Source organism: Leguminivora glycinivorella, chromosome 19 (genome assembly GCF_023078275.1).
Source record: "Leguminivora glycinivorella isolate SPB_JAAS2020 chromosome 19, LegGlyc_1.1, whole genome shotgun sequence".
NCBI classification, from domain to species: Eukaryota; Metazoa; Arthropoda; class Insecta; order Lepidoptera; family Tortricidae; genus Leguminivora; species Leguminivora glycinivorella.
Genome location: NC_062989.1, coordinates 15,581,770 through 15,604,461, shown reverse-complemented (window position 1 = coordinate 15,604,461; position 22,692 = coordinate 15,581,770). Strand labels below are relative to the sequence as shown.

The window sequence follows — 22,692 nt, the reverse complement described above, 5'->3', positions numbered from 1 at the left end:
TTATGTTAACTAGAGAGGGCACCTCAACTTGATTTTGTGTAACAACACTTAGAGCTGATCAGCACACACGCGCTTAGTCTGTGCCGAACGGCTGTGGTAGATTGACGTATCGCAAAGAAAAATATTTCGTCTAAATAATGCCGTCATGTGTAGTGAGGTACTGCACAGACTGCTCAGGAAAATCTAACAAAAGCTAAGGAGTGACTTTTCATACGTAGGTTTACTGCATTTTTGTTTAAACACGCTTACTTTTAAAAAAATGTATCAATATAAACTCATGCCGAAGCGCCATGTTGCGGCGGCCATGTTTCGTTGAAACCAAAGAGTAAAAAATGCAACAAAAGCAGACGTGACAATATCGCAAGTTAGTTCAAGTTTCCTATCATACATTAAATTATATATATTTATCGACGCAAAAAAGGTTATTTAATTATTATTGTCAGAATTGCACAGTTTTCCGACATGTCGGTCTATAACAGATTCTCAATAAGTACGCGTGTCGAATTTCATGTGAGTATGTAAATGTAAGTGCAGTACCTAACCTACCTGAATGAATTTGGGTAGGTAGACGGTCAAGCAAATTATGAGAGTATAAAAACGCGCGAAATTCAAATTTTCTATGGGACGATAAACCCGCGCCCATACATACATGGATGTAGATAAAGTTATATGTGGATAATTACTATAATTAGGCATTAAAACACTCATGTTATCTTATTAACACAACAAAAACAACACTCATCTTTTAATGCCTACCATTATGCAAATGTCACATAAATAACTAATATCCAGTTGCGGCTACGTGTACACATGTACGCTCAGTCCGTATACAGCTTTAAAAAATGTGGGCATTTGAAAAAATTGGAACTCACAGAGTTGTTAAAAAAAAGTTAAATCGCTGTCGGTTTTGCAACGATAATTAAGCATGGAATTTCAATAAAAACATCGTGAATTATACTAAGCTATAATCTAAATTCAGAACGTGAAAAAAGTTTAGTTTTAAATACAGATTTCAAGCTTGATTATCATTACAAAACTAACAGCGATTTATGTTTTTTGTTAACAACTCACGCTAATTGAAAGTCATAAATTAAAAAATGCCCATGTAAACCCATGTCACTTCTATACTACGACTTCTAATCTATGCACTCTATGCAGGGCTCATCATCGCGACCGAAAGGTCGTAAGCGCCGAGTAAAATCGTAGCGCTTGCGACGTTACGGAAGCAGGCCATTGGTTCACACCCCGCCCCCTCGCCCCGCCTTCAGCTTACAGGCTGTGACACGTTCGTTGTTTGCTATAGCTCCTCTATACGAAGTAATAATTACTCAATGATTTAATTCATAAAACGTTTCTTCTTGAATAAAAAAAAAAATACAACACATTTGTTTATAAACACCGCGCCATACGTCACGCTGGTCCAGTCAATTTGTCCTAGAGATACAGAATGCAGCAACAACCACATACAGCTGGAATCTTGTACCTTCAAGAGATGACATGACGCCCTCAGTCAAAAGTACAGTGCTCGTATACTTCTTGACATCTGTGGCTCATTTCTCGAAGCTACAACTTACAATTTACAAGTGGTAGTGACTAATGTCTAATATGACAAGTTGAAAAGAGACTTCTGCTTGTAACTTGTAACTTTCAGTTTTGAGAAATCGGACACTGTTCGCAAGTCCTGTGGACCAGCTCAACCACCAAGACTCACCATTAAACTTGCTAGAGATGGCCCCATCGGTCTGGAACACGTCTGTGGTGGCGTACTCCAGGTCGGAGTCCTTGGCCCGAATGGACACCACATCCTGGGGCTTGAAGATCAGCTTCTCGACCACTGAGTCGACCGCTACCACGCCCTCTTGGTCGACGCGGTGAGCCACTTCTAATACAACCTGCAATAGAAAAATAATTGAGTCAGTAAAGAGCTGATCTTCATTTGTCCGGGAGGGATTGAAATTATTGTGGAAGAACTTCCAAGGTGCGTAACAATTAGGAGTAGACTGTAAACAAGTCGAAATAGTCCACCTTTTTTAGGGTTCCGTAGTCAACTAGGAACCCTTATAGTTTCGCCATATCTGTCCGTCCGTCCGTCCGCGGATAATCTCAGTGACCGTTAGGACTAGAAAGCTGAAATTTGGTACCAATATGTATATCAATCACGCCGACAAAGTGCAAAAATAAAAAGTGGAAAAAATGTTTCATTAGGGTACCCCCCCCTACACGTAAAATGGGGTGTTTTCTTTTTTCATTTCAACCCTAACGTGTGATATATTGCTGGATAGGTATTTAATAAAAATGAATAGGGGGTTTACTAAAATAATTTTTTGATAATGCTCATATTTTCGGAAATAATCGCCCCTAAAGTAAAAAAAATGTCCCCCCTTTGAACCATGTGCCTAACTTTTGAACCAAGTTTAAAAAATATGAAAAAATCACAAAAGTAGAAATTTATAAAGACTTTCTAGGAAAATTATTTTGAACTTGATAGGTTGAACAGTTTTTGAAAAAAATACGGGAAATTACGGAACCCTACACCGAGCGTGGCCCAACACGCTCTTGACCGGTTTTTTTTAGGACATTTCGTATCTAGAAATTTCATGTTTTGGTCATAATTAAGCTTCCTTCCTTAAACTTAAAGATTTACATCAGATAATATTGAAGGAGCATTAAAAGGTCATATTTGGTCAGCAATATCACAGTTTCATTTTCTTTCAGCTCATTAAATGCTAAGTGGTAATGAAACTTGAGCAGATTTGTGATTTCGGGGCGAAAACTTAACTTTAAATTATCATTCATAAACAGTATCATTCAAATACCTGTCATACGTAACCTGCGCTACAGAAAACGAAGACTATTTGAGGAGTGTCTTTTCAAAAGGACTTATTTCTGTAAGTCAACAGAGGTTATTTTTATCTATGTCTTCCTAGAGAAATAAACCTTGTTGACTTATAGAAATAAGTCCTTCTGAAAAGACACTCCTCATTTGTAGAATCCCTTGTAAATACTTACAAGACATACACAGTGACTTTGAACGAGTGTAGCAATAGCAATCTCCGATGATGTCCGCGATTTGTTATTAGCACGCAAAGTAAACAGTGGGTGAGACGCGGGCGCATTGTTTTACTTCTGTTATTGTCTTCGGCCATTATTGTGGGACGCCTAAATGTTTACAGCTTCGGATTGGGAATTGATACTCTCGTGTAAAGCTAGATTGTTTCGAGTTATTCTCTAAGTATAAAAAAAATCTGGATCTGGACCAGGGTCACAAAACTTAACTTCGGGAGCACTCACAAACACACAGACACCACGTCAAACCTCGTCGTTTTTGCGTCGGGGGTTAAAAATTAAGTTTTTTTTTTTTTTTTTTTTAATTATAAATGGGCTTACTCTTGACCACAGACTAGCCAAAGGCAAAGACGTGGCCTACGATGGAGTGAGCTCGCCCAGAAGATGCCTGTTCACTCTTGATTTGAAGGTTGCCGGGTTATATGAGCTCGGAAATATAGCCGCCGGCAAGGAATTCCGGTTAACGTAAAACTTTCTGTCTGGATCTAGAATGGTGGTAAAAACTCATATCTACCTTAACAAATAAGATCATAACACTTCGTTCTGAGTTCTGAGTGACTACACAGGCGTGAACGCGCGACCTTTGGATGAGATATTCCACTGAACAGTTTCAGCAAAGGTCAAATAACTGGTAACACTATTAGGTAACAGTAGGTACTTTAGGAAACCAATTCATGAAAATGAATGCGCATTTTTATTGTATTTAAATCAGGCGTGACTTTGTTAAATTTTATTTGATTTGATTCTAGTAGCTGTCTATTTGTAGTGACTATGCGTGGAGATTTTTTTATAAATATGGTTTTTTTATATAAATATTTACGATTATTGAGCCACCATAGCGACTACACCGAAGGGGGGGTTGTTAAAAAGGAAGTATAGTCAAACCGTGAAAACTGTTTTGTTTTATGGGACATTGTTCTAATGTAAACTGTTTATTTGTGCGTTAATAAATAAAATAAATACAATACAATACATACTTACATAGGTACTGTCTTTTGACAATTTGGAGATGTCCTATCCAATCTCCCTTCAATCTATTTCTTAACACTATTTTTCAATACAAATGTAAAGTTTAGCTTAATAGGCGTATTCGAGCCACGCCCTTTTATTTATTTGCCAAATTACCTAAAATTCGTAAGCTGGTCGAAAAATTTAAATACAAAATTATAATTTAATTTCGTTTTACACCATTACTGGAACTGAAAGTTGAGCAGTTTCATGTGCTCTGCCTACCTCTTTGGGGTTGGGAGTGTGAGTGTAGTGTGTAATACAAAAATGCAATCGCAAGTCCTGCAGACGTTTATGCAACCAAGTCCGTTGCACTAGATCGAATGCGATAGAAGTGCATCCGCGGGAAATCCCACTTATATAACGCGTCCTTGTGCGATGGCACTTTCACTACCACAGCGTATCAGACCGCCCACTGCAGATTTCCTGCTGCCACAGAACAATACAGCAGTGTCACTCGATAAATAAAAAGCTGTGTTGTTTGATGGCAGTCAACGAGGTATTGAAAATTGGATAAAAATTACAACTTTAGAGATTCAAAGATTTATTTGTTCAACATAGGTAAGTTACAAGATGTTCAATAATTGTTTTCAGTATCACTATGTCGTGCCTATTGGCATACAAATATATTAATAATATAGTTACACTACTTAATTAAAATATCACAGTCAAATATCAAAACAATAACAGTCAAACAGGGTTATCTCATGCAATCAATTCAATCTAATAATTTAATAATGTCAAAGTAATGTTCTAAAAATAAAAAAATAAAATAATAAATAGGTAATTATAATAATCTCAATTCATTTTAATTTAATTTAATTTACAATTCAGTTAAAAATTCTCTTATAGTGTAATAGGCTTATAGAAAATCATAAATTATTCAATAATATTATAACGGGCAAAATGTATCAATTCAGTACTTTCAAATTGCAAAATAAAGATATACCTAAGATGGCAAATACAATTTCAATAGTGAACGTGGCCGTGGTCAGATATTTGGTATCATACCAATGTGCATTTAATTATAACTTTATAATAACCGTTATTTGTTGTGTCATCGCTATTAATAACTAACGACAACAACTAATATAAATGCCCAAAGAATTGTTTGTCCGTCTGTCTGTCTGCCTGATTTGGATAAAATTTGGTGGGGAGGTAGTTCTTATCAATTATCATCAGTCCAAGTTTCGTGCAGAACTAGTACGGTCATCCGCAATAATACCTACATTATTCTTCGAACTACCGTAGGCCTGATTTAGACGGCGTGCGAACTCGCATGCGATTTTAGTTACATTGCGGGCTGTTGAGGTTAGATTAATTTTGCACGGCCATTAAATACCGCAATGTAATAAAACTCGTATGCGAGTTCTCGCACCGTCTAAATGGGGCCTAACTATAACAATGTGCTAAAATTAGTAACGCCCAGACCAGATTCGCCATACTGCCACTATCGCTGTATAGATATGAATTATCTCAAGTTATTTATACTCTGCCGTGTCCTTGCTCCACATGGCACTTTCACTGGCTACCGTTGCGCACGCGTTTAACACTTCCTGTCGCCACGTTACACACACGCCTTTTATGTAGAAATGGAAATAATTATATTTTTCTTGTCGTTATCAATAAAATATTGATCATGATTAGCGAATTGTAATAAATGGGATTTTGTATAGCTGAATATTGAGTCACGTCTGTCACGGGCCATCAGATATTTATGATGAAATTGATGAAGATATCATTCATTCATTAATATAATTATGCATTTAAGGGTTAAAAATAATTTTGTTTTAAAGATAACTACTGGTATGTTTTTCTTATAATTATGTGATGCTTTATTTCATGCATGGCAAAAAATATTCCATTTGAAGTATAGGCAAATTCCATATTCTTTAATCGACTATAGGGCTAGACAAAAAAAAATACCAATAGGCTACTTGACCTTTTTTTAAAGTCTATCTTATATTAATAATTACTGTCCAATTAACAGAAAAAAAATACCTATTACCATATTTAAACCGCAAAAATAGTATTTTATGCAACTGGTGGTTAAAAGAGGTTAAAAAAGGTGAGTGGCGTGGGTAACAATTTGAGGCGAAGCCGAAAATTGTTAATAAAGACGCCACGAGCATTTTTTGACTCAGTTAAACACCGTTGCATACAATACTTTTTCTACGACCAAGCACTTATTTTGAAAGAAAATTATAAATCAACAAATACCTACTTTCAGTCGGGATACCCCCATTTGCCAGAATTTCATTTGCCATAATTTTATTTGCCATCCTATTCAACAATCATAATATTGTTTCTCATAACAACTTATGCCATAATCATTGTTTACTATATTAATCTAGTGCCAGAAACTTTGTTTCCCATAAAGTCAGTTTCCATAATGTCATTTGTCAGAATCATCGAAATCCGTAATTACCACATTCCATACCATCATTTGTCATACAAATTAGCGTCCAGAAAAGTCAATTTCCATAATGTGCTTTGGCAGAATCGAAAACTACTATAATAGGTACTAGAAGGACTAGAGAATGAAACTGCTATCAGAAAGTAGGTTAGGTTAGGTTAGAACTGTGACCCCTGGAAAATGAAACTGCTATCAGAAAGTAGGTTAGGTTAGGTTAGAACTGTGAACCTCTGGAAAAGGAAACTGCTTGAAAAGTAGGTTAGGTTAGGTTAGAACTGTGACCCCGGAAAATGAAAATACTATCAGACAGTAGGTTAGGTTAGGTTAGAACTGCGACCCCTGGAAAATGAAACTGCTATCAGAAAGTAGGTTAGGTTAGGTTAGAATTGTGACCCCCTGGAGAATGAAACTGCTGGAAAAGTAGGTTAGGTTAGGTTAGAACTGTGACCCCTGGAAAATGAAACTGCTATCAGAAAGTAGGTTAGGTTAGGTAATAATATGGGCAACAATTAATATGGCAATAATTGCTTATGGCGTTTGAATATTCTATGAAACCATATTATTGCACTTAATAATATGGCTAACAAATAGTATGGCATTGTATGATTATGGAAGGTAATATTCGGATAAACAACGAGTATGTCATATGATTTTTATGGTAAACAAATCATTCGGGCAAATGAAATTCAGGCAAGTTAGATTCGGGCAAATGAATATTATGTTAAATGACTGTCGGGCAAACAATAGACAACCCTTTCAGTCATCTTAGTTATCTAGTGGACCGCCTACCATTTTGAATATGCAGTTTCAGTGCAAACATGAAAATAAAATTGTCTATGGTATGGTTCTTTGAAGCCTGGCCACTAAGACGAATCGAGCCGAGTTGAAACGAGTTCTCATACATTTGAATGCGATTTGACGCGTCGCCAATGAACGCAGCAGAAAACGAAGGAGTCTCGACTCTGCGAATTGGTTTGTTAAGTTGGTAGCAATGTATTTACTGAACTGTAACAGCTATATCGTGCTACTTCTACTAAATGTTTTCAGGGTATAGACTAGATAGACTTGTCCTGACATCTTTTATGTAGGGTTTTTAAGTTCTATGCACGACCTTGTAACTCACGTACGGGAGTAGAAAAACATTTTTAAAGTATACTTTCACTAAATCAGGCAAAAACAACATTAGCCATGTTAATCTATAGATTGTCTGCATGACGTCAATCGAATTAAACACAAATCTTTCTGACATTACCTAAGTATGAGGTCAGTGATTGACTTGACATGAAGTTAAGTTAGGTTCTATGACGTCACTACGTGACTGACAGCGTTTTCGGTGGCCAAAGTTTAAAAAAATATTATACACATTTAATCGAAAATACGTAGTCATCATTCACTTTTAATACCCAAAATCCATAAATATTGGTTTTTTATGTAAAATACTACAAAAAACAATCATTTCTTCTGCCAAATTCTACAAGGTGCTCGCGAGGAACCCGCACAACTTGAACCACGCGTTTTTGAGGCAAAAAGAAAGAAAAAATGTTATATGAATTTTAAAATTTTTCGCCAAAAAAAAATATATTTTTTGTTTTGTTTTTTACTTTTTTGGACGTATTTTCACATAAAAAATTATTTTATCCATAAAGTTGGCAATTAAAATGAGTTCCTTCATTTATTTTTCTAAAAACCAAATTATTTGGAAGTTTTTCATGTCACATTTTGACATCTTTCAATGACTACTGTGAGACTATGCTCCTCAATTGCGCATCAGCGCCGTTAAAGAAACCTTTTCTACTGAGTAACAATACGAAAATGTTTTTTTCAAATTGGCAATAACTCTGAAACTAGATGAAATCTAGAAAAGTTTATATGACATTTTAGTCTTAAAATGTGACCAAGAATATGCCGTTAAAGTTATATGAGTTCCTCGCGAGCACCTTGTATATGAGTCTAGTAGCCTATTGGGTGACCAGTTGGAAGCGATCTAGCTTACAATATTTAAGCTATGCATTATCTGTCGATACTCAACTCGCTTCCCACTCCATTTCATTTAAATATATCCTCTATACACTTGTATTTAAGGCGCATTTTTCTAATGTACAACTATGGATGTAGATAACATTTTAACATGATGTACAGAGGTAGCGGAAGTCGTATTATTTTTAATGGGATCATTTTAGCTAGTGTGTTGTTATTTCCACTTTTGTATTGGTGTATATGTTTTTTACAATTCAGTAAAGTGCATTGTAAGCGATCAAGCGCTGATGGCCTAGCGGTAAGAGCGTGCGACTTTCGATCCGGAGGTCGCGGGTTCGAACCCCGGCTCGTAAGTCGTACCAATGAGTTTTTTGGAACTTACATATTTGCGAAATGTTTGATATTTGCCAGTCGCTTTTCGGTGAAGGAAAACATCGTGAGGAAACCGGACTAATTCTAATAAGGCCTAGTTACCCTAAAACTAGTGCCTACACCAAATCTTGGGATTAGTTGCCAAAGCGGACCCAGGCTCCCATGAGCTGTGGCAAAGGCCGGATAAAGCAAGAAGGATGATGATGAAAGTTTGAAAGTGCATTGTAAGCAAAAACTGCAATAGTGAGCAATTTCATTTCCATTTTATGCAACATTTTTCTTTAGGTGGCCGGCAATATTCTTAAAATTTTCTCTTTAAGTACGACTCTCTCGGAAATAAACATTCCGTGGCGTCATCTTAAACGTTAGTAAGCCATGGTATATGCTCTGACAGTCAGAGCGAGCCCTATGTGGGTCACTATCGAATGTACCTTATCGCTAAACGACCATTTCAGTTAGATGACATAAAAGTTAAATATACGGTCAGCATAGAGTCAATTCAACCGCGACGACATAAAAGTATAATACACACTCAGCAAAGCGTCAATTTAGCTGAATGACTAAGAATTAGATTGGACAAGTAGTTAAACGTCTGGAAATATAAATAGCCCTTATGATTAGAATATAGAATAAGCCGAAAGTGATACAAGTTGATTGACATGAACACGGAACGAGTTAGTAGCATAACGTCATGAAATGTCTGAAGTAAAATAATTAGTATACGTGTGAATTAGAATTTGTTTGTCATATTTAATTATGAAGACGTCACACAATCCAGACGTTTTGCTTCATGGGTATTTTGCGTTGCAAATGTTTTGCTACCGGACCATTTAGCGTTAATGTCAATTAAGCCATAAAGATATTCGAAGATAAAGAGGTTTTGCTGCTAGCTCATTTTAAATTGTAACATTATGAGTTCCAGACGTTTTGCTAAATAGGCATTTAGCATTCATGTCTATGTGGTCACAACGACATAATAAAATCCAGACGTTACAGCTATATTGTCGTTTAGCGATATGGTAAAAATGATACGGACCCCCCTATGTCACACCTCGGACAATGGCGATCAAGTATATGAAAGAGGCGCGTTTCTACGCACCTTGGTCTAAGCGCGGCAGCGGTGAGCGGCAGCCATACGTGCGAATGAAAAGTTCCATCGCTGTGTCTCGCTCCAATGTATGGCCGCCGCTCGCCACTGTCGCGCTTACACCAATGTCGTGGCTGAGCCGTAAGTTCGTGTAGGCGAACGTGTACCATGCTAGTATGAGTGAGATAAGACAGGTCGACTGGGCGCGTTATTGACAGGCGGCAACTGTGAGGTAATCGAGAGCGGGTGGGCGGCACTTTCAGCGGGGAGCGGGAGTGGCCATACTGTACGATAGTACTCTTTATAATACTGTGCCTATGTCACTCATTAGAGGCGAACTTAGCTGTAAGTATCATCGCCATAAACAATTGGTACAATGCTGCACGAAATCGGAAACATCCGCATTCTGCATTAGTACAATAGAGCGGGGAAGACGAGCGATCATTGATTCAATCTACATTCGTTTTGTGGCCCTTAGCATCAAAACTATACTCTGTCACAGATGCTGTCAGTGCAAAAAATAAGGAAATCTTAAAAACTATAACCACAAAATTAAAAAAAAAAAAAACCCCGACCGCGACATAGTGTACCGATTTTCATAAAACATGGCTAAGAACACTCTGCTTTCAAACAAAAAAAACTAGATCGAAATCGGTTCATCCGTTCGGGAGCTACGATGCCACAGACAGACACACACACACACACACACACACACACACACACACACACACACACACACACACACACACACACACACACACACACACACACACACACACACACACACACACACACACACACACACACACACACACACACACACACACACACACACACACACACACACACACACACACACACACACACACACACACACACACACACACACACACACACACACACACACACACACACACACACACACACACACACACAGACAGACAGACAGACACACACACATACAGACAGACACGTCAAACTTATAACACCCCGTCGTTTTTGCGTCGGGGGTTAAAAAGAGGAAGTTATCGACACGAGTTACCAATTTCCTTTTCGCACGTGTATCGAACGACCTTTCTCAGTACATATGGCCCTTTGAAAAAAATTAACCACTTTGTACACTACTGAAAATAGACTTTCGCGTCTTTTATGCTTACAAGTTCAATGTGTTTCAATATTTTTACCAACTACTTTATTCGCCATTTTTAGTCCACAACTTTTGTGAAGCGTGAACGGCCATAATTTTTTCTAGTCATTTATAACTTTTATCTGCTAACCGTTGTCATTTCAAGTAAATTTTTCCTATAAAAAATGTAAAAGTGCTAACTGCTATGTAAAGTGCTAATAAGCCTATTTACAGAATAAATAAAATAAATTTCCCTTTTGCTGTGTACTTAACACAGCAAAAGGGAATGTACAAGTTTCTAATGGGGTGGCAACACGCATGTGACACTGTTTGAGTTGCAGGCGTCCATAGGTTACGGTGACCGCTTTACATCAGGCGGGCCGTATACTTGTTTGCCACCGACGTAGTATAAAAAAAAAATTTTTTTTTGATTCTTAAAATATTACGGCGGTCATAGTACAAATTTAGCACATCCGAACATGCTGCTTTCAGTATAATGGACCAAGGAAGATGCTACGCGCGACCATTGATTCGACCTAAATTTGCGACCTGACACATTTGGCAATTTTACAGTCCTTTAACACCAAAATCCATTTTCCATTTATAGCAAAAAATATTTGAAATTTTTTCTCTCAACAAAGCCACACTTTTATCATCAAAATTTAGCACTTTTCCGCTAAAATTTAGCCGTTTTTAAGCACGCTGCATTACCAAAAAGTACAATAACGTACGGAAGACTTCACTGTGTGCACTGTGCAATCATTGATTCGACCTACATTCGGGACCCGACTGATAACACGAAACGCGAGTTTCGGCGGCCAAGTGCATACTACCACTACAACACCCTTCTAATTTATGGTGATTTCGGTACCTTTTCCCTCCTACACACGATATTTGTAAATATTTTACCGTATAAAACATTCCATTTAGCGACTATGTCCTACCAACATCTGCCATTCATAATGTCCACCCCCACTTTTTTTGTAACATGGGTGTTCTTTACGCGATTAATACTCAGAATCGCGAGCTCTTTCGATCCTGATAGGAGAAAAAAAAAGATAACCATACATTTTTTCGAACCATCCATTCCGTTCTTCATACAAAATGTATGAAGAAATGGTAACGGAATGGGAAAAAAAACCTTGGGACACTTTTCTTCTCCTACTAGAATTGAAAGAGCTTGCGATTCTGAGTGGAAACCACATAAAAAATCCAAATCCAAAAAAAAGTGACGTGGACAACTTTGAAAAAAATGGCCCATTTTTCCATAAATTTGAGCCGTTTTCAAGCATGCAGCATTAACAATAACGCACGGAAGACGCTGTGCTGTGTGGCCTGTGCGCGATCATTGATTCGACCTACATTCGCGGCCCGACTGATAACCCGAAACGCGCGTTTCGGCGGCCAAAGTGCATTCACAGTGTAGCCAACACTGTAACAAAGAGCGTTTTCAAATTATCCGATCCTATATAGGACCGATATCCTATATATTAAAGACGCTATGGTTGACATCCTTCCTACATCCGATATCAGATCGTTTAGTGTGAAAACGTACTAAGAACGGATTCGCACTACGTAAGTAGCCGTACAACTATTTATATGGTAATTTCCGCAATGGATCCGATCTCAGTCATCCGATTTATTTTACTGAAGTTTACTGTGCAAATGTTCTACAGTGGCCTTCGATTCAAATTCGTTGACTGTATATTACCCAAAAACTAAGGGATCTCTCGAATCCCGATCACTAACCTCTGAATGAACAAGACGAAACATTGCCTTTTCGTATTTAAAACCATTAAAAAAAGTCTATGCGTAAGAAAAATCACGAGACACCGATTTGGCACGCATCGATATGTATTATTTAAATAATTTTACTGGCGATGGAACCGGAAATATTCTACGTCCATTATTGCGCGCCTTACTCTGATTGTCTCGTTCATTGACTGCTTTATAAATAGCTCGGACCCCCAATGACTTTGTTTTAATTGTAAATACGTGTAAAAATAACTGTATCCTTAGGGACCGGCCACATCAGCGCGTCGCGTGTCTCGGGGTGCGCAACGGACGTCCGCGCCACGCCACCTGAGTTAATTACACTCAGGTGGCGTGGCGCGGACGTCCGTTGCGCGCCCCGAGACACGCGACGCTTAAGTGGGAACGCTGGCTTAGCCTTACCACTTCCAGTAGGGACACTTTACGAAATGAATAAATGTATAAATTATGTCAATTTTAGGAAGTGTATGGCAATTATAAAATCATTTGTAATCGTTTTTTTCCTTCTAGGTGTTCTAAAGCACACAGACTCCGCTGGTTAGGCCATCTCGAGAGGATGGATGAGGATTGAAATGTGAAGAGAGCATACCTGGGTCACACCTCGGACACTGGCGATCAAATATATGAAAGAGGCGCGTTCCTAGCACACAGCCTAAGCTCGTGTAGGTGAACGCGTACTATGCTTGTATGAGTGAAATATGACAGGTCGACTGTTCACGTTTTTGACAGGCGGTAACTGTGAGGTAACCGAGAGGGGATGGGCGGCACTTTCAGCGGGGAGCGGAAGTGGCCATACTGTACGATACTAGTATACTCCTTATTATACTGTGCCTGGGTCGCCAAGCAGGAGGACGACCTGGGTATCGCTGGAGCGACATGGTGGAGGCGGATCTGTGCGAACTCCAAGTCAAGAACTGGCGAGATCGGAGGCCGTCTCATTTTAGGGCGCTGAGTCAACGGAGTAAGTTAGTATGTTCTGAATATAAGTTTAACACATGTAATGAAATTAAGCACTCATTTCTAAAGTCAAATGAAGATAGGTAATTTTGCCAAAAAAACAAATCTGTAACGAAGCTCCTCCCAGAAATACGTATTTTAGTCCACACATATTTAGGGTTCCTCGTATTATTACGCCGTGTATAGAGGACAGCCAAGTGCAAAAATATGTATCGAAAAATCATCGTCTCATAACTATGGTATTACGATCTTAACACACCGGACTAAGATAAAATGCATTTTAAGCAAGATGTGTACATCCATCCATATATTTAACCCCCGACGCAAAAACAACGGGGTGTTATAAGTTTGACCTGTCTGTCTGTCTGTGAATAGAATAGAATAGAATAAACGTTTATTCGTGAACACAGGTATAAGACAAAATACACATAATAACAACAAGACAGAAAGGAATGAAGTGCCACGAAATGGCCTCATCTCAGCGTGTTGCTGGTGACTTCCAGCGCTGATCTTCCGATGAGACCATCAAATGAGAAAGATTCACGGAGGGTAACAGACAGAAGAAATACAAAACACATACAAGAACGTGGTCAAACAGTTAAGAAAGTGAAAACGTTACAAGAAAAATAACAACAGACTGTGATCGACACATAGAATAAAATAATAATTATAAACAGAAAAAAACCAAATTAATTAAAAAGAGTCGTACACCAGATCGCTGTGGCATCGTAGCTCACAAACGGATGAACCGATTTAGATTTTTTTTTCTGAAAGCTGAGTTAGTCGGGAGTGTTCCTAGCCATGTTTCATGAAAATCGGTCCACTATGTAGCGGTCGGGGGTTTTTTTGTGGTTAGATTATAATTTAACCCATCAACTACTATTTCCCATCGACCTACAATAGGGACTGAGCTCACACTTATTTTGCCATACTAAATTGAACCTTATCACCTGCGCATAAAGGCGTTCTTGACAGACTAGCAAAAGTGTGTCCACATGAGAGGGTCAAAGTTGGGGCTGGTGTCCCTCTCGCACGTGTGACCAGTGTTAAAAAATTACTATAGTAGTAGTATTTTTACCTGTATGATAACTAAGTTTATAAACTTCTTAAATTATTTTCGTATTATATCGAGGCAAGGGTATTAATACCTTGTAACGAATTGGTAAGTCATTATTATGAAGCCATAAAACCAAAAAATTGCGCAATTATTAAAAACCTTTAATTGGGTATTAGTAGATTTGGTAGTAACTTTGAATATTGACTGGTATCCCCAAATGATGACAGTGATGACGTCATTCGAATGATTTTGATAGTGGTAATAAGTGCGAGAGGGACACCAGCCCCAACTTTAACCTCTCATGTGGACACACTTTTTGGCCTAACAACTCATTCTGGTTTAATTATAATTCTGTGCTATTTCCAAGTTCACACGTGTACAGTAAACAACAAACACATGACTATAGGCATTACGAACCATACTATCCTCGGCATAGGAGCGCTATTTGTATACAAGCCGGCACGATCGATGTCTAGGCCGCCTAGGTCGTCCAGGGCTTGCAACTTGCATTTGCCATGCGCATAGTTTCCGTGATGCTATATTTAGCACGCGTAGGCTGCAGGCCGTTTGTGACCTTTGGTTGTGACCCTGAGGTTTAGGGTTATGTATGTAAATAAATAAATAAAATAAATAAATAAATAAATATTATAGGACATTCTTAGATTCTTACACAGATTGACTGAGGCCCACGGTAAGCTCAAAAAGGCTTGTGTTGTGGGTACTCAGACAACGATACATATAATATATAAATACTTATATACATAGAAAACATCCATGACTCAGGAACAAATATCTGTGCTCATCACACAAATAAATGCCCTTACCGGGATTCGAACCCGGGACCGCGGCGTAGCAGGCAGGGTCATTACCGACTGCGCCAGACCGGTCGGTCGGTATGTATGTATAAACTTTATTGTACATAAAGGAAACTAAAGAGACACAGTTACAGAGTCAGTAATATACAATGTAGGCGGACTTATCGTGGGCCTTTTAACCCCATATGCAAAAAAAAAGAGGGGTTGTTTTAAATTTTACCGCTATATGCGTGTCTCTGTCTCCGCCGTATCTTTTTAATGAACGAGGCGATTTAAATGCGGTTTTTTTATTTATTTTCAAGCAGATTTTATTATAGTTTGATGCAATGGTTTTGAAATACGTAAGTTTGTGAGAATTGTGAGGCGTAGCACTAGTGTCGCACGAGCGTCAGCACTCAGCATCTAGTTACATGCTGTGGAAAATCCCATCGCCGGGCAGTTTCAGCACACCGCGGACAATGGCGATCGAATATATGAAAGAGGCGCGTTCCTACGCACACAGTCTAAGCTCGTGTATGTGAACGCGTACCATGCTTGTATGAGTGAGATATGACAGGTCGACTGTTCGCGTTTTTGACAGGCGGTAACTGTGGGGTAACCGAGAGCGGGGGTGGGCGGCACTTTCAGCAGGGAGCGGGAGTGACCATACTGTATGATAGTACTCTTTATTATACTGTGGTTTCGGGCCGAATGTCCCGATTGCATAGTTGACTAGACGACGCCGACACCCTGGGGACGCTTAGTTAGTGTCGCTCAAGCTGTATTTATCATTTGAGAGAGCTGGCTCCGGATTCTCACCTCAAACTGAGCGCTGAAAGTCTTGAACACGCCCTTCCAGAGGTTGCCCGACTGTATGAGGACCTGACAATGCCGTGCGAGTCTTGTTGACCTGGCTGACGGTGTCTGCTGGATGGACTCACCTTAAGAGGCTATTACAGGAGCGAAAATGCTAAAATGGAAAGGAGCCCCCTTTCAATTTGGGAATTTTAGTTAAATATACTAGTGTTATTAACTAGATTTATCGAAAAAAAAAATGTTCCTACAGAACAACTCAGTTAAAAAATATTGCGAAAAAAATCTTTAAAATCGAGGTTCCGCTCTCGACTGTTTCCTCCTTCAAAACTTAATCAATCGTAACGAAATTTGAGAATCTGAATAACAATGAAATAATCTGTGTCTGACCGTTTAGTTTCTTTGGCTGATTGTTACCAATTTTGAATACCCCACCTTTTTTTTGCGCCACAATCAATAAAGCCGTTTTTGGAAATTTTTGATGGGTTCTAGCGTCTTTAAAAATAAGAATATCAAAAAAATCAAAACGGTCCGACACAGATAAAAATTATAACAATCTGTGTTGAAAAAATCATTGCTCTATCTTCAAAAACCAGAGAGGAAATAGTCGAGAGCGTTTGTATGGAGAATTGACCCCTCCCGTATCGTCTTCAACTGCGCGCCTAAAGACCTGACACGCCCTCCCAAAGGCAGATTGTGCTACCAGATTGTGTGAGATGAGGACCTGACGACGTCACCGTAGTATATATGAAGCGACCCTTGTCTTCTCACGCTGACTGACTTAATCTACTGGAGGGACTCACCTCAAAGCAAACTGCGCGCTGAAAGTCTTGAATACCTCCCAGAGGTTGCCCGATCGTGTTATGACCTGCGCGATAGAAGTGGGAGGTGGTAGTGTGCACGAAGGTGCTGCCTGGAGTGACTCACCTCAAACTGCGCGCTGAAAGTCTTGAACACGCCCTCCCAGAGGCTACCAGACTGTGTGAGGACCTGCACGATGTCGCCAACGTGGGAGGTGGCTGCGTGCATGAAGTGGGCGTTGTTGTACACGCCCTCGGCCACCACGCGACCTCGCGGCGACCTGCGACAACAGTTCAATCATCAGTAGGGCTAAGATGGACGGCTGTCTATCATGTCACCATGTCAATGTCACGTTCTAACAAGAGTAACAAGTTTGCAAGTGCGAAAGTGACAAGTGACAATAAACACCACCATGATACGGCCACATGACAGTGGCATTGGCAATACAAGTCAAAAGGGTTGGATGGAGAACTGGAGGTATACAATACAACTTATACAACACCGGAGCCATGTGGCGATGGGGAATACACAATATATCTCCTCCGGTGCCAGACTGTTTTTTTGAGTCATTGGAATTTGGATTTTATTCTAATTGATCATTTTTCAAATTGACGTAATCGGCCGGCCGACACTCCAAAGGTTATGTACATATTACTACATATTAGCAAAGACCTATATAACTTCGTATAGACAGATAAAGTCTAAGAAAAAAACGTACCCCAAAACCATACAGAAAAGGGTACGGTGAGCTAGATGGCGATACACCTTTGGGGTACGCTCGGCTAGATGGCGCTAATATTAATATATGACATTTTAAAACATATCAAGCTAAGAATATGGTCCAAATTGTCAAAACTGATGTTCAAAAGTTTTAAGCCTGTGTCGAGAGATGGCAGTCTATGCACTGTGATTACACATTTTACTTTGACAGTAACTCTCTTTTAATACTCGATCCTCTTTGATATTAGTAATTTAGGATACCCTTGAAATAGCTCTTAGATTCCAGTTTGTATAATTGTTAACATAAATATAATCGAGGAAATTACGTCAAGGTTTTTGCCTCGTATAATTGTACTGCTTGCATAAGCATTTAGTAAAATATTGCTCTTTGTGTATTACGAAAACTGGAAAATATGTACCTAATTATGGTACTAATAAAAAGGAATAGGTATTTTACACATTGCTTGCATTAATTCAAGATGTATAAGAATAATTTTAAAGCAAAAACTCAGGACCCGTTACAGCTCATGTGTATAAAGTATGTCGTATAAACTTTAACAATTTTTATATTTATTTATTATCGCTAGGATAAGATTAGTATAAGGTTCTTTCACTGTAAGAAATAAGTGGAGCTGGAACACATTTATTTTTTTAATTATAAATGGATTTACTCTTGGCCACAGACTAGCCAAAGGCAAAGATTTGACTTAGGGCCGGTTGCATCAAACTGTCTGTCACCGTTAAAGCGTTCGTTAAATTTTATTGTATGGGAAGTTCCATAGTCGTCTGCTGCGTGACGATGATGTGTCTGTCAAATATGGTTGATACAACTGGCCCTTATTCTGTAGGTATTAAAAATTAACCATTAATCAACTCTTTAATATGTTTCACATACACGGCTGTAAAATTTTAACTTTTTTTGTTATAACTTATAATTAAGAAATAAGGATTAAGCTGTTAGGGGTAACTTCGCCTTCTTCTTCTTTCTGTTATATCTGATTTTTTTATATGTTTTGTTTGGTGGTACAATAGGCTATAGGTTACTAGACTCATATCGAATTTGGCACAATAAATGATTGTCTTCTGTAGTATTTGACAATAAAAAAACCATTATTTATAGATTTTGGTATTAAAAGTGTATGATGACTACATTGACTACGTATTTTCGATTAAAAAGTGTGTGTAATTTTTTTTTGCCCACCGTAAAAGCTGTCAGCGATGTAGAGACGTCATCGAATTCGAACTTACTTCATGTCAAAATAATCACTGACATAATGAACTTTATGCCTCATACTTAAGTCAGAAAATGTTCACAGCTAATCTATAGTTTAACATGACTGTGTTGTTTTCGCCTGATTACGTAAAAGTATACTTTAAAAGATTGTTTGCTGTTTTGTTTTGTTTTGTCATAATAAAATATGGTAAGGGTCAAGTAGCTTATAGTGTTTACTTACTTGAAAAATTAAAACAGCGATAATGTAACTGTAACTTATATTCATTTAAAATGATTTAAAAGCAAATAGGGTCCAATATGCTCACGTCATTGTGCTTACACCTTGACCTAATAGGCTCAAACCGTATACATATTCATATAAAGTTCAAACAATGGTTTTCAGCGAGTCAACAATATATTTTAGACCTATTGTGAACAAGTCTACATTTTAGACCTTCTTTCGTGAAGTATAAGGCTGCACGTAAGTTAAGCGTTACGGTTAAGGGCCAATGTTAAAGTGGCAATACTTGAGACTAAACAAGAAACTTTCTTGTGTGAAGGCAATAATTTATTTTTATCGCCACAAACTATTTAGTTAACTCAAAGTTTTTACGTTGGATATTTTTACAAACCCACCATTCTCTAATGTTCACATTAAATAAAAATCTTAGTGGTGATGTTGAACAAATCCTCAAAACGGTTTGAACAACTGTTTTTTTTTTCGAATGCAATCAATCAGTAGGCCTAGCACATGATGGCCGCGAGAGTATACAATACAAATCCACTCGCCGCGAGAAAGATGACACGTCTTCTTCTAACTGTATTAATGACATAAGGACGGGTAGTCTATCTCGCGGCCATCATGTGCTAGGCCTACAGGCGTTAACAAAACTTACTTAAATCTTAGTAGGCGAAAGGTTGGCAACCTGACATTGCAATGTCACAATTCCGTATTCTTTCAACCCCTTAGTTGCCAAGAGTGGCACCACACCTCGGACACTGGCGATCAAATTTATATGAAAGAGGCGCGTTCCTAGCACACAGTCTATAAGCTCGTGTAGGTGAACGCGTACCATGCTTGTATGAGTGAAATATGACAGGTCGACTGTTCGCGTTTTTGACAGGTAACTGTGAGGTAACCGAGAGGGGGTGGGCGGCACTTTCAGCGGGGAGCAGGAGTAGCCATACAAAAGTACTCTTTATTATACTGTGGTGGCACTGTGACTTGAATAGTTCCATGTGCTCCGCCTTCACCTTATGGGATACATGCGTGATTGTATGATTTGTATGTATGTATATTGGCAGTTTAATACAAGCTCGTATCGTGACCATTTTAAGCCCACTGAACAGTAATTATGCCTTTGGTGCTATAGAAATACAAAGATACCATTAGCCTACATGGGCAATGCGTTTGAAATTAATTCATTTCCATTCAGCGAGAAACTTAATGAAGTGCTCTAAGAACTAATACATGTAGCTTACATCCTGTTGTGTCCAATTTTACAACTATGTATCTATTCAAGTTTTAGAATTCAGTATACTATGTTTTGTTCAGGTATACCTGAAAAGGTATTGAGTGCGATAATTTTATAAAATTAAAGTATTTATTTTCTAAAACTACCAAGTGAACCATTTTGCTTCTTTACCAATAACCAAATTGATTGCCTATAAAAAGTATTAGTGAAGTACATATAACAGAAGTTTAAATCAAGAATAAGTATATGATAGTTTCAAATAAGAGGTACACATTTTGGTTTGTTCTATATTCGAGTACTGTATTCGTTTTTACTCACTAGTTTTTAAAACATAAAAAGGTTTCCGAGCCTGTAGGTAAAAAATAAGATACCCTGTCCGATGATGATTTGACTAGTCTTTATTATAAAATATTATTCATTCCCAGCCGGTGTATTATGCTTTCAATTTCGATCACATATCTATGGGATAAAGTATTCGTCAGGCTATGGCAAATATATCATAAATATCTATATAATCAATGATACCAACTTTTTCTGTCGAAATCACAGAAAAAGTTGGTATATTGATTAGCCGATCAAATTGCCAATTTGATTGTCCCGTCTGGGTACACCTTAAATCTACGATGTAATAATAATTTTAATATCGATAAGAACGACACTAGCCAAACTGTGGCAACATTTGTTGACACTTACTTGTCAATTTGGTCCGTAGGATTATGGATTTTACTTTAGTTAAATTACATTGAATTTATTTAATAACGGAATCCTTAGTAGCTTCAAAACCGGAGTTTTTGGTTCTCTCCTTTACTTTGTGAATGTACTACTGAACTTTTATGAATGATCTGTATAGAGTCACGTGATTTGGTTTGCTTATCTTTGTATATGGCACGCTTTCATATCTTCGGTGCGCGGTGAAATATGGGCATACCCAGAATTTCAATCTAATCAAATAAACATTAACACTTTTATACGAAACTTTCACTGACTCGTTCACCCAAGCATGTTGACCCTTTATACAACGTAGCCACAGACCAACCCCTATAGACATCTATTACAAGACGACTCGCTGTGGCCAGCCTTCCTAGTATTTGCACTGATATAAGCGCGGGCGCTCGCCGTGCCCGATCAGTATCGACCAAGTAACAGACCCGAAAGCAGCGCGTGTTTTTCGCACAAAAAAAATTGGAAAAGGGTATTTTGATGCCTTAAAGATGTCCACCTGTAGTGTGAAATGGTGTGGAAAGGTAACAAGAAGCTCAAATTTAAAAACAGACGGCATTACATTCCACAAATAAGTCATATTTATAATTTATTCAGAGCCGGCATAGGTCAACTTACATTGGCCACTTACGCGTCAGTAGAGGACAGTCATACTTCTGTCCCTTTTCATCTGGCGCGACTGCCCGGTCCGTCCTTGAAACGGCCAATCACAGCGCGCTTAACACATTCCCCGCCCGCTCCTCGCACCCCAAACACTGGTGACTCGTATCGCGAACCAAATATGACAAGACTGCCACTCTATAGGAGGTTCTCTGTGGCCTCAAAGCCCTAGAGAACGAGGTACGGTGGCCTCAGATGTGCGTTACACCTTTGGGGAGTCCACTCAGGCTAGAATGGCTCTAATCATTAATATTTGACATTTTAACACATATCGGCAAACAATATGGGCCAAATTGTCAAAACTGAGGTTCAAAAGTTTTAAGCTTGTGTCGACTCGAGAGATGGCAGATCTATGCAGTGATTACACATTTTACTTTTGACAGTAACTCTCTATATTACGCGATCCTCTTTGCTTACGTTGATTGAAAATATCCCACACGTATAATAAAGAGTACTCATTGTACCTACAGCACACCTCGGACACTGGCCATAAAATATATGAAAGGAGTGCGTTCCTAGCATTGGACAATCTAAGCTCGTGTAGGTGAACGCGTACTATGCTTCATATGAGTGAAATATGAGCAGGTCGACTGTTCGCGTTTTTGACAGAGGCGGTAACTGTGAGGTAACCGAGAGAGGGTGGGCGGCATTTTCAGC

The 22,692-nt window shown here is 38.6% G+C and overlaps 1 protein-coding gene across 1 annotated transcript in view; it reads right to left on the bottom strand.

Annotated features, from left to right (window-relative positions):
* LOC125236785 (ataxin-2-like protein) overlaps positions 1 to 22,692 on the bottom strand; it is a 107,980-nt gene that overhangs the window by 42,661 nt on the left and 42,627 nt on the right. The window contains exons 3-4 of the mRNA XM_048143711.1: positions 17,374 to 17,527; positions 1,712 to 1,892 (exon numbers count right to left, since the gene is read on the bottom strand). Of these exons, the coding sequence (XP_047999668.1) occupies positions 1,712 to 1,892; positions 17,374 to 17,527 (335 nt within the window). The remainder of the gene's footprint in view (positions 1 to 1,711; positions 1,893 to 17,373; positions 17,528 to 22,692) is intronic.